The sequence below is a fragment of the Suricata suricatta genome, chromosome 10 (assembly GCF_006229205.1).
Source record: "Suricata suricatta isolate VVHF042 chromosome 10, meerkat_22Aug2017_6uvM2_HiC, whole genome shotgun sequence".
NCBI lineage: Eukaryota > Metazoa > Chordata > Mammalia > Carnivora > Herpestidae > Suricata > Suricata suricatta.
This window is the reverse complement of record NC_043709.1, coordinates 62,750,957-62,764,086: the sequence shown is the minus strand read 5'-3', so window position 1 is coordinate 62,764,086 and position 13,130 is coordinate 62,750,957. Positions and strand designations below refer to the sequence as shown.

Genomic DNA, 13,130 nt, shown 5'->3' with positions numbered 1-13,130 from the left:
GGAAAGCATAAACAATTCATTGAAGGTCTCCTGGGTGGCTCAGTGGGTTAAGTGTCCTGCTCAGGTCATGATCTCACGGTTTGTAAGATTAAGCCTCGCATTGGGCTCTGCCCTGACAGCACAGAGCCTACCTAGGATTCTCCCTCCCTCTGCCCCTTCCCTGCCCACTTTCTCTCTCAAAATAAATAAACAAAAAGCATAATTCAGTGAAAAATGCTGTGGGGCACATAGTAATGTGACCTCTTTCCCATGACAACCTTTTTTGGTGATTTTCACTAGGAAGTGACTTGAATACATTACATTTTTAAAATATCGCTTAAGTAAATAATAATTAGTACATTTTAATAGTGGTTACCACTAGATAGTAGAGCTCAGAAATAAGTATGAAGATTTATATTTTCATTATGTAGCCTTTTATCCTATTAAAATTGTTTCCATAGGCACATTTAATGTATTCAAAAATATTTTTAAGCTTATAATCTTTTTAATGCTTCTTTTGAATAAAAATTACAAACTGTATCAATGTTCCCTTCTACTGATATTTTCTTTAAAAGTTAGCCATTGGTACCCCGACTCCTAATGTTCCAGAACTGCTGTGACAACATTAGCAATTAGCATGCAGTGCTCCATTGAGCCCAAAGTGTGTTTAGTTTAAGACTAACTTTCAGATTAGTGCATCTGAACTGTGAAAGTTTATAGAGAAATGCCATTTTCTTTCTTTTACATATAGTTCACCCGAAGTAGTTAACAGTTACCAAGTGGAACAGCATTCAAACGTGTTTTAATACATAGTGGTGGGGTTTTTTTCCACGAGTCCTTTGCAATTAGTATATTGTGTAGCCTCACAATAGCTGTGTTCTCTCTTTGGTTAAAGTTGCCATTGCCCCAAATGGAGCCTTACAACTGGCCAGCCCAGGCACAGATGGAGTGCAGGGTCTTCAGACATTAACCATGACAAATTCAGGCAGTACCCAGCAAGGGACAACAATTCTCCAGTACGCACAGACCTCAGATGGACAGCAGATACTTGTGCCCAGCAACCAGGTGGTTGTACAGAGTAAGTATGTGCAAGTGCCTGTGGAAAACATCCGGTGCGCTTTCAGAGATGCTTATGAACTAACGCATTCTTCTGACCACGCAGCCGCGTCAGGAGACATGCAGACGTATCAGATCCGCACCACCCCTTCCGCTGCTTCTCTGCCACAAACCGTGGTGATGACCTCTCCTGTGACGCTTACATCTCCGACAACTAAGACAGATGACCCCCAACTGAAGAGAGAGATAAGGTTGATGAAAAACAGGTAGGTAGTAAATTCGTACTGCCAGAATGGGTCATGTTTTTGGAAATCTCAAAATACAACCAGGTGTTAGCTGGATTTGTGAATTAAAAATGAGAGCGGTTTAGGGTGCCTGGCTAGCTCAGCTGGTGTGGGGCACACGACTTTATCTTGTGGTTGTGAGTTTGAGCCCCGCATTGGCCGTAGTAGAGCTTACTTAAAAAAAAAAAAACAAAAGAGTGGTTTCCCTCAGCTTTATTTTACTGATTTTAGGTTGTATCTAGTTCATTCCCAGTGAATCCCGTTGCACAATCTATTTAACATAATATATGACCTAGAGTTCTTTCATTTTTATTGTGTCTTTTAAATAGCAGAGTTTTTCAAACAATATATTTTGTTCTTGTTGGGCTGACAAAAGTTAAAATAATAATTTGCTGCTTGCCATTGATGGCAAGAAGAGGAAAGAATTCCTAAAAAACACTGATGGACACTGAAATGCTAAAAATGAATTTTACCCATGAATATATAGCAGTGATTTAACCTCCAGAAACACTTTCATTTAAAATGCACTTTAAACATAGTTATGTAAGCTGTATGTACATCAACCATGAAAAACCACCAGTTCTTTGAGAAAAAGAATATAATGAGTAGCCTTCTCCAATGAGTTCAAGGGAAAAAAAGAGAAAGGACACTAATAAAAACTATATTAGGAATCAAAAAGGGTAGATGCCCACCTATAAAACAAATATTTTAAAAATTACAGTAGGATTCTATTTTTAACTCCTCTCATCAGTAAATTAGAAAATTGGAAGAAAAGATGATTTTCTAGACAGTAAAGATTATCATACAAAGACTAGAGAAATGAATCTAGTTACTTCAAGATAAATGTTTCTTTACTAAAAACCAAGAGTATGCCTCAGTGTGAATGAACTTGGGTCACACGGCAGGGGTTGGCTGTTGTTTTTGGAGGTTCCAGCAAATGCAGTAAGACAGGAACTGAAGTAAGTTATGCAAATACTGGAAAAGACGAATTGTATTTTTGTTGTCGATGATATGATTATGTACCTAGGAAACCCAAAAGATTTGTTAAGAATTACTAGAATGAGACTTCTCTTTCTGACCATATGACCTCAGCTATGTAATATTATTAAAAGCTTGATTAAATATAAAAACCACCCTTTTAAATGATTGGACAAGCCTGCAGGCAAGTGAGAGATATCTTTTGAGGTTAAGAGTGACTCAGAAGCACAACACCATGAAGTTAATAAGCACTGAAGCAACCCCTGTATAATCCGTCGATCACTTCGCATCTCTGTTATTGGTATAGCTTCAGTATGCAGAGGGGACTGGGGACAGAGCCTGGGGTCTGTGCAGGCGGGGGAACTGGGTCAGAGGTGATGATTTTTCATGAAGTCAAGACCCAAGTAAAGTTGACCCTTGAGCAGTGCAGGGGTTAGGCGCTCCCCTCCCCCCTCCCCCACGGTTGAAAATGGATGTATAATTTTTGACTCTCCAAAAACTTTAGTTGAACAGAATCTTTACTGATAACATAAACAGCTGATTAATACATATTTTCTATTTTATATGTGGTATATACTGTATTAGAATAAAGTAAGCTAGAGAAAAGGGTATATTAAAATCATAAAGAAAATACATTTACAGAACTATATCGGAAAAAAATCTGCATATAAGTGGACTCACACAGTTCAAACCTGTGTTAAAGAGTCAGCTGTAATTTAAAAATAGTCTGGGTCTGTAATGCCCCCAGCTTTTTGGAAGAAAGCAGTCTTAACACAGGCTCTAACAAATCCCATACACTGAGTTCTAACAAATACAAGTTGAAAAACCACAGACTATCCAAGGAATTAGGCCTCCATCATCAAGTGTGCCAAACCTTTATGTAATTTTCACAAAAATCTTTGAGGTGTATATATTATTATTTCCAGTTTTTCTGAAATGAAGAAACTGAGGCTTAGGTTAATTTCTTTGCCCAAAGTTAAACTACTTAGTAAGTGGTAGAGGTAGTATTTAAACACACGGGTCCAGCTTTCAGAGTCCAAAGACTTAGATATTCGATAATAACCGCACTACCTTTCAGGAGCAAGAGTCATCAGAAACAACACACAACAAAACAACTTTTATAAAGCCGTCAGTTATCGGTCTACTGTTTTTAAAGAAAAAAAGGGGCGCCTGGGTGGCTCAGTCGGTTAAGGGTCCAACTTTAGCTCAGGTCATGATCTCACAGTCTGTGGGTTCAAGCCCCACGTCAGGCTCTGTGCTGACAGGAGCCTGCTTCAGATTCTGTTTCCCCCTCTCTCTGCTCCTCCCCTGTTCACACTCTCTCTCTCAAAAAATAAACATTAAAATATTTTTTTAATATCCTTGAAAATCATCCAAGATCAAGAGATTATAAAAGTGATAAAAAATAGAAAAGAAAAAAACCGCTTTTAGTAGTAAATATATATTCATGTGCTTAGAATATCCAGGAGAATCATCTACAACGTATTTGAAAAGGAACCAACATTGTATTGGAAACCTTTAACCATTTAGTGTAAAACAAGAAAAGAGCAGGGGTATTATGAGGATTTAAATGAAAGAAATCCTTGCCTACTATTTTTTATATAATTGCCTACTTTTTTAAAAGGACTTACAGAAAAACTATTAGAAGTAATGAATTTGTAACATTGCTAAATATAACACCAGTTTTCAAAAATTATATTTCTTTACATCAGCAATGGTTTGATAAATAATTATTGAAAAGATACCATTTATGTTATCAACAAAATACCTGAGAAGAAATCTAACAAAAGATGTCCAGGACACTTATGGAAAATATTGTACAATGTTTTTGAAAGACCTTAAGGAAGATCTACATAAAATGGAGAAATACGTACTATGTCCATAGATACAGAAACTCAGTATTACAAAGATGACTATTTTTCCCCCAATTGATCCATAGATTCAATGCAGTTCCAATCAAAACCCAAACAGGTTGTTTGAAGAACTTGACAAGTTGATACTAAAATTTATAGAAGAGTAAAGGGCCAAGAACGGCCAAAATATTCCAGAGAAGAATAAGGTGAGGAGATATCAAGTTTTATTTAAAGCTGTGGTAATTGAAATAATGTGATACTGGCACTGAGGAAAAAAAAAAACAAAACGACCAATTAAATAGCTCGGAAACCAATCCATGGACTCATGATGTCCTGATACAGGACAGATTATTGGAAGGAGGAGGGACTCTTCAATAATTATTGATAAATGAAAAAATACTGGATTTCTTCCTTACACCATACACAGAAGCATTGCAGAAGGGTTAAAAACACAAATGTGAAAGATGAAATTTTGAAACTCTTAGGTGAAAACATATAATCTTATGGTTTCAGGAACAGGAAAACAATGCACACCCCTCCCACAAACATTAACATAAAAGATTAATTAATCTTCATTAAAATTAATAATTTTTGTTCATCTATAGACTGAAAATACAAGCTCCAACCCTTTAGAAGATATTTGAAATATAGCTAACAAAAAAAAGACTTGTTTTGAAAAAATGTAAATATCTTCTAACTTATTAAGTACAACCCAACGGAAGAAAAATTGGTAAAATATATGAATAGGTATTTCTCAGAAAACACAAGAGATTAATAATCATATGAAGGGTTATTCACCTTTATCAATCAATAATCAAAGAAATGCATATTAATACCGCACACTTAGTTACCCTTTATCCCCACCCACTTGGCAGAAATCTTAAAAGTCTAACCGGGAATTGGCGAGACTTTGGAACAGTGAAAGTTGGTGCAGCCACTTCGCATTAGTTGGCCTTATCTAGTCCAGCTGACCTGGATCTGCTCAGTGACCTGAGCTGTTTTACTCTGTGTATGAGACTGAGACTTTTGCAGGAAGTGTGCATAAAAATGTTCACAGCAGCAGAAATCAAGAAACAGTCTCAACAGTCGTAGCCACAGAATAGACACAAATCGTGTTGTATTTATACAGTCCGGTAGTGTTCCTGTGTATTGGCTGATCACTGTAATTAGTATTAGAATTAGTATTAGAAAAATAAAGTTGAGTGAAAACAAGTTGTAACAATACATAAAGGGTCATATTTTAAGCTTTAAAGTATAAGCCAACTAAATTGTATATAATAGAGGCCTATAAATATGTAAAAGATGGAAGCTAGTAATTGCTTCTGGGAAAGAGGCAGGGGTATGGAATCAGGAAATAGCACAGAAGGTTCTTCAACAGTGTGGATCATATTTTCTCTTATTAAATCAGGTGTTGGGTTAATGTGTGTTCATTATTCTGCTTCATAACATATCTACACCACATACAGTCTTCTGTGTGTACTATTCCATAATAAATTTTTTTGATTACAGTGATTTATAAGAAAATTTAGTAAGTTTTTCTACTATGCCTTACCATCTTGAAAATAATAAGAGGAAGTAATATTCACATTAGTGACCAAAAAAAATCATAAAATACTTAGTAAATTTAATAGGAGAGGATCACATTTAAGTTTGTTTATTTTGAGAGAGCTAGAGAGTGAGCAGGCGAGGGGCAGAGAGAAGGAGGGAGACAGAGAATCCCAAGCAGGCTCCACACTGTCAGCACAGAGCCCTATGTGGGGCTCAAACTCAACAAGCTATGAGATCATGACCTGAGCCAAAACCAAGAGTCAGCCATTTAACCGATTGAGCCACCCAGGTGCCCCTAAAATACACAGATAAACTTAATGTTATTCAGACTATAGATTTCCATGGAATTGGACAAAATAAGATGAGAGTTTACATGAAAGAAAAAAGTGTTCAAGAATGGTCAAGAACAGAAAGAGGTTACTTGTCCATTAGGCGTTAAAACATACTCTCTAGGGGGGCCTGGATGGCTCAGTCGGTTAAGTGTCCAACTTCGGCTGAGGTCATGATCTCACGGTTCATGGGCTCGAGCCCCGCATCAGGCTCTGTGCTGACAGCCAGATAGATTCTCTATCTCCCTCTCTCTCTCTGATCGTCCCCTGCTCGCGCTGTCTCTCAAAAAATAAATAAATAAACAAAACATACTCTCTAAAGCCACTGTAATCAAAACTTGGTATCAGCAAAGGGGCATACAGTACCATTAGCAAACAGGATAGAGCCCAGAAATAGCTTCTTATGCTAGTTAAGTACAATACTTCTAAAGGATAGCATATTTAATAAATGTTATCTGACACAACACTGCATCTGAAAGAAAATTAAATTGGACTCTATTTTATACCACATACAAAAGTAATTCCGGATGGATTAAAGACTATTGTGAAAATTTAAGCAATAAAATTATCTTTAAGAGAGATATATACAGTGCATGGAATTTTAATTTAAGCCAAGAAAAAGACTAAAAGAGAACCGTTTATGGTATAAGATATAAAAATATGAAAGTCAAATGACAGAAAATAATATAAAAACAGAGGTGCCTGGGTGGCTTGGTTGGTTGAGCGTCTGACTGACTCTCTCTCTCTCTCTCCCCCCCCCCAACACTTTCTTCCCCTCTCAAAATAAACTTTTAAAAAAGAAATAAAAACAGATAAAGGATTAATATGTATAATGCACACAGAGTTCTTAGGTTATTTGTCTTTGTAAATTTGTCTCATCGTAAAACAGGAAAAGGTATGAATTGAAAAAGGGTATGAAAAGGCAGTTTACATAAGAGAGCCAAAAGACCAATAAGCTTTTGAAAAGACGTTCAATCTCACTAGGAGTTAGGGAGATGGAAATGAATTAACAATGAAATGTTCACATGGCAAAGATCTGTGCCTACTTGGAAACATTAAGACACTGTAAAACAAGCTGCAGATAATACAGTACATAATATAAAAAAATACTCAAAATAATACTTCTCTACATAATACATGTATGTGACTTCGTGGAAATATTCTAAGAGGACATTTACCAAACTGAGTATCAAGCACTGATTGTAATTAAAACCTAAATAAAAATTGAAGAAACTGTGTCAGAAGTTAGCCAGAGGACCCATAAATTTCGCTCCTTAGTATTGGGACATATGCTTACAAAGAAACTGGCATAAGAACATGCATGGCAGCTAAAACTAGCCACGGCCGCAAAGACTAGTTCAGTAGACGACGGTGATGGTCACACAATGGAACACACTCAGCAACAGTAAGGAACAGACCATCATGAAGCAACATCGATGAACCTCAGAAATACACTGAATGAAAGGAAACCAGACACAAGGGCACATACCATAGGACTCTGTTAACTGAGGTTCTAGAATAGGAAAAACTTCATCTGTGGTGATCAAAACCAGAACAGTAGTTTGGGGAGAGGACTGACCAGGAATGGGCACGAGGGAACTTTTCTGGGACAACAAAGAAGTTCTGTGTCTTGATAAGTGTGGGGTTTATGTAAATACCAAGTATGTGCATTTGCCAAAAGGGATTGAATTCTGCACTTAAGATCTATGTATTTTTGCTGTGTGGAGATGTGGAGAGAGGACAGGGAGGATAGTACTAAGGTGCATTTACCATTTAAAGAATGTGAACGTCTTTCTAACAGTGGTTTTTAATGCTTCTATTTAGAGAAGCTGCTCGAGAATGTCGCAGAAAGAAGAAAGAATATGTGAAATGCCTGGAAAATCGAGTTGCAGTCTTGGAAAATCAAAATAAAACTCTAATAGAAGAGTTAAAAACTTTGAAGGATCTTTATTCCCATAAAAGTGTTTGATTAAGAAAGAAAATATTTTTTGCAGACTTGCCTAAAAATTAGATGGATTTCTTTTTTTTTTAGTGGAGTTTTATAAGGTCAAAAATGAAGCTTTTTATTTAGGCTTTTGCAACTCAAAGATAATTATCATATGCAGGAGATCTGGTGACAGAAGATAAAGTGGAAAATGAGCTCAAGGAAGTCACTGGACAGCTGGACGCCCCGGAAACATGAAGCCCACTCAAGAGGGGGGCGTGGTCTCTCACCAATTTGAGTTTCCTAAATGACAGTAACCCAAAAATGCCAGAGAAGGTGAAATTTGGTAAATTGATTTTTAAAATGAATCAGTTTACACTATAGGTTTGCATTTCTTACCACTTCCTAAGATTTACCTTTTTCACTTGTGTGCATGTGTGCGTGTGTGTATGTGTTTTATTTCTGCCAATAAATTCTAAATTACAAATAGAAAAGCTAATACATAACTAAATATATAAATTATGTGTTTTGATTACGTACACTTGTCCTAGTGTCAGATCGTTTGCAATGGGTTTTTTAAAGTTTGTTTCTTGTACTTGAGAGGGGTTTTGAGACTTGGGTTTAACTATTTTTGAGGCTTTGTCCTCAAAGGCGTCTAAGGTACATGAATAGAATATGGTGATTTTGTAACATTTTTTATCAGAATGGAGAGAGAACTTCTGTTTAAAAGTTTGATACTTTTAAATAGTTTGGTTTTTGGTTATTCTGGAAATGAAAATTTTCTACAAATATATAATAAATTGTTTTTTGATTCTATATTCTGTATGCGGTTGAATATACATGACCTATTCTGTTGTGCTTTAATAGAATGGAATGTTTACAGGCCCGTGAGGTGATATTAGAGTATTTTTAACAAACCTTCTGAAGACGCATACCAAAGTTTTCCAAGAGGATTTTATAATCAGTTTAATGTAAGGTTATTCAGATTCTAAAATAGTATGGTTATTAAGGCAATTTTATGTTAGAGACTATTTTGTAATGTAGTGAATGGTACATTTCTAAGAAAAGTGACTGCCAATATATTTTTATAGCTAATCTTTATAAATTCTAAAGTTGAGTTTTTAATGATTATTTTAAATGTTTATATAGTTTAGTAAAAAAATATTTTGCATCTCATTTTTATATTATGAGAAGTAAAGTTTCCAGATTGGCTAAATATTTGAATTGCAAGTTTTGTATGCAGTTTATCCAAAGCTCAACAATGCCATCCGTACCCCGGCGTTTACCCTCTGTATACCAGTTTGTATACACTTTGAAACCGTGCTGCAGAACTATTGTGCGCTTCTTACACAATATGTGTCATATTGTTGTCTGTGAAATTAAAGGATATTTGATAAAATTAAGTTTGCTGAATGTAAAATATATGGCTTGTTACGTGAACAAGCTTCCTATGGCCATTCTGTTAATTACACTAACTATAGGACCCTTCTAGTTTTAAAATGAGGGTAAATTTAAAATTCTGGTCTACACAGCCTGTTTTGAGGATATTGTTATATGTTTGATTTGGTCAGAACCAATTACAATAAACTAAAAGCTAAATGTTTTGTTCTGCAAGTGTTTATGATTAAGGAGCCTGTTGTATAGAAATCTTAACACAACTGACAAATTTGTGTAATCCTAATGAAAAGTTTCATTAATAGTATTTTTTAAATGGGACTCCGTTGATTTGGCAGCAGTTTGATCACTAGCAGGATTACGTATTATTTGATATATAGCCAGTGTCTCCGGCCCCTTAGACCTCAAGAGGGTGAGGAGCATGGGGTCAGTGTATTATACCAGGAGTATTTTCAAAGGTTATGTTAGATATAGGGCATTTTACAAAATTTTAAAAGATTATTTGTTATGCTTGGCTGCCGTAGAGATCCTTTAGCTCTTAATGCCTTAACAGGTGGACATCCACACATATTTATAAACTGAACATGGCTTGCAGACTCCGCTGGAGGGCCTTGCTTTCACTGAACCAAGTCACTGAGGCCACTAGCAATATGTAACAGGCATGAGCAAGCTACTGCTGAGTCCATAAATGCATACCAGATTATCTTTCAAGAGGTTTTTCTTTGATTTTGTTTGTTTTTAATGTTTGAGAGAGAGAGAGAGAGAGAGAGCACAAGCAGGGGAGGGACAGAGAGAGACACACAGAATCCAAAGCAGGCTCCAGGCTCTGAGCTGTCAGCACAGAGCCCAAGGCAAGATGTGAACCCATGAACCATGAGATCATGCCTCGGGCCGAAGTCAGACACTTAACCCACTGAGCCACCCAGACCCCCCTCAAGAGGTTTTTTTAAACTTGAGGCCAATGAGGAGCTTATGAAATTTTAAAAGTGATTAAATCCAAACCTGAAATTAGACTCTAAACGTTCAATAGACCAGTGAAATTACTTCATTGGCTCAATTTTCTATTTTAATAGAAATTTTCTATTTCAATCAGTTTGTTAACTTATATATTATAGTGATGGAAATAATTATTCCCCATAATTGAGAGTATAAACTAAGTATATTCTTAAGTATATACTGAGTATATGAATTAAGACGCCCCTTTAATTTTACTGTACAGAGCGTGAATAGCATGTCTCAGAGCTTCACAAATCTGAGTACAGGTGACCCTTGAGCAGTTCACGGGGGTCAGGGGCACCGAACTCCCATGCAGTCAAAAATCAGTGTACTGGGGGCGCCTCGGTGGCTCAGTCAGTTAAGCCTGTGACTTCAGCTCAAGTCATGAACTCAAGTTCGTGAGTTCGTGGGTTCAAGACCCGCGTCCGGCTCTTTGCTGATAGCTCAGAGCCTGGAGCCTATCTTTGGATTCTGTGTCTCGCTCTCTCTCTGACCCTCAGCTGCTTGTGCTGTCTCTGTCTCTCAAAAATAAAAACATAAAAAGTTTAAAAAATCAACGTACAACTTTTGATTCACCAAGAATAGGAACCTACTGTTGACCAGAAGAAGCCTTACCAGTAACAGTCAGCATATATTTTGTGTATGTCCCATGTGTCATATATTGCATTCTTACAATAAAGCTCAAGAAAAGAAAATCCTAAAATCAGTAAATACATTGACAGTACTAAACTGTGACTGCAAAAAATCCATGTATATGTGGACCACGCAGTTCACACCTGCGTTGCTCAAGGATCAGCTGTGTATTGCTTTGTTCATTTAGCAATTATTCCATTGACGTTACTGGTTAAATCTGGGTTTTTCTCCAGCTAAAAAACATGGACATAGGAATGCTATAAAAATAAGTATTTATGGCTTGTAATTACATAGTTGTAATAATGGTAGTTCAAATTCCCAGAAAAGATGCTAATTTTTAAAAATGATACAAAGTGAAATTTGACTAAGGGCTCAATTTAAAGGAAAAGTCACAGGTTATAGTGAAACAAATGTTCAAAGTATATGAAAATCTAATTAGAATTATATTTGTTATACAAAGTAGGTTTTTATTATTAATAAATACTGCTTGTTTTTACTGTAAAACAAAGGAACACTTACATCAAGGTTGTAGAATTCAGAAGCCTGTCCTAGGCAGAGTTTGCCAAGAATCCTTTTTTTTTTTTAAGTTTACTTATTTATTTTGAGAGAGAGCACACGTGTACACAAGTGGAAGAAGGGCAGAGACAAGGAGACCGAGACTCCCAAGCAGGCTCTGTGCCAGCGCGGAGCCCCAAACCCACAGGCTGAGGTCATGACCTGCTCCAAGATCAAGAGTTGGTCGCTTAGCCACCTGAGTGAGCCACCCAGGCGCCCCTGGCAAGAGCCTTGAGGGACAGTCATTTGGAAGAGATTTAGGCCACTTAACCTTTTATTTTAAAGTGTGAGACCACCCCCCCACACACACACACGAGCTGGGGAGGGACCGAGAGAGGGAGAGAGCCAGAATCCCAAGCAGCCTCCGCACTGTCCGCAGGGATGGAACCCATGAACTGTGAGATCATGACCTGAGCCAATATCAAGAGTCAGAGGCTTAACTGACTGAGCCATCCAGATGTCCATAACATTTTTTTTAAGAAACTGATTCTGATAACTATTGCCTTTTATCAGCATTAAGTTTCTTTGTAGCAAACGGGTTAGAGATCAAGTCTTCATCGTGTCATGATTGGGATCCTTTTCCTCAAAAGTAACAGATCTAGTAGTTTGCTGCCTTTAACTGGTAACTTAAGTAAATAGGTATAAGTTGTTACAAATTAAGGGTTTCCTATATACACAACATACGTAATCCTTTATATCTACCATTCATTGAGCACAACAAGCTTAGTAAATGTACCCAGAAACTGTATTAAAGTAATGCCATCCATTCATTCATTTATTCAGATACTTATTAAAGGCCTTTTATACGTCAAGCTTTACTGGGGAAAGAGTGATGAGCAAGGCAGTGTTATAGCTCTTGTGGAATTTAGATATCTATGTCATCCTGTGAGTTTGTTAACTTGCCTAAGATTATAGGAGTATTAATAACTAGGGGTCTGGGACTCAAACCTAATAATACCTAACCATTCAATAGAAAATAGTGTGGCGACACCTGGGTGGCTCAGTAAGTCGAGCTCAAGTCATGATCTCATGGCTCATGAGTTTGAGCCCCCCATTGGGCTCTCCTAACAGCTAAGAGTCTGGAGTCTGCTTCAGGTTCTGTGTCTCCCTTGCTCTCTGCCCCTCCCCCACTTGTGCTCTGTCTCTCAAAAATAAATATTTTTTAAAATTTTAATAAAGAATAAAGAAAAAAAGAAAATAGTAGTCTTGGGGCGCCTGGCTGGCTTAGTAGAAGGAGCATGCAACTCTTGATCCCAAGGTTGTGAGTTCAAGCCCCATGTTGGGTGTACAGCTTACTTAAAAAAAAAAAAAAATTAAAAATTAAAGGGCACTAATCCCATTTACAAAAAATTAAAATTAAAAAAAGTCCCTACTTATACAACAAAACTAGGGTTCATACCTAGGTGTGGATCAACTCCAAAGTTTGTGGTCTTAACCATAAGAATGGACCTTTTTTCTCTCTGTGTTGTTGAAGAATCTAAGTTTTGTTCATTGTATCTTTACAGTCAGATTTTTTAAGTTCTGTTTCAGTGTGTCCACTAGATGGCAATCTCCATTTTAAAATCGCAGTTGTACAAATGTAAAATTAAATATATAAAAA

At 36.7% G+C, this 13,130-nt stretch overlaps 1 protein-coding gene across 5 annotated transcripts in view; it reads left to right on the top strand.

The window, feature by feature from the left end:
• Window positions 1-9,555, top strand: part of ATF1 (activating transcription factor 1) — an 82,000-nt gene extending 72,445 nt beyond the window's left edge. For all 5 annotated transcript variants that reach the window (XM_029954852.1, XM_029954856.1, XM_029954854.1 and 2 more), the window contains 3 exons: window positions 875-1,057; window positions 1,142-1,301; window positions 7,852-9,555. In XM_029954852.1, coding sequence (XP_029810712.1) covers window positions 875-1,057; window positions 1,142-1,301; window positions 7,852-7,996 — 488 coding nt within the window. In that variant the 3' untranslated portion in view covers window positions 7,997-9,555. The remainder of the gene's footprint in view (window positions 1-874; window positions 1,058-1,141; window positions 1,302-7,851) is intronic.
• Window positions 9,556-13,130: the final 3,575 nt, after the last annotated feature.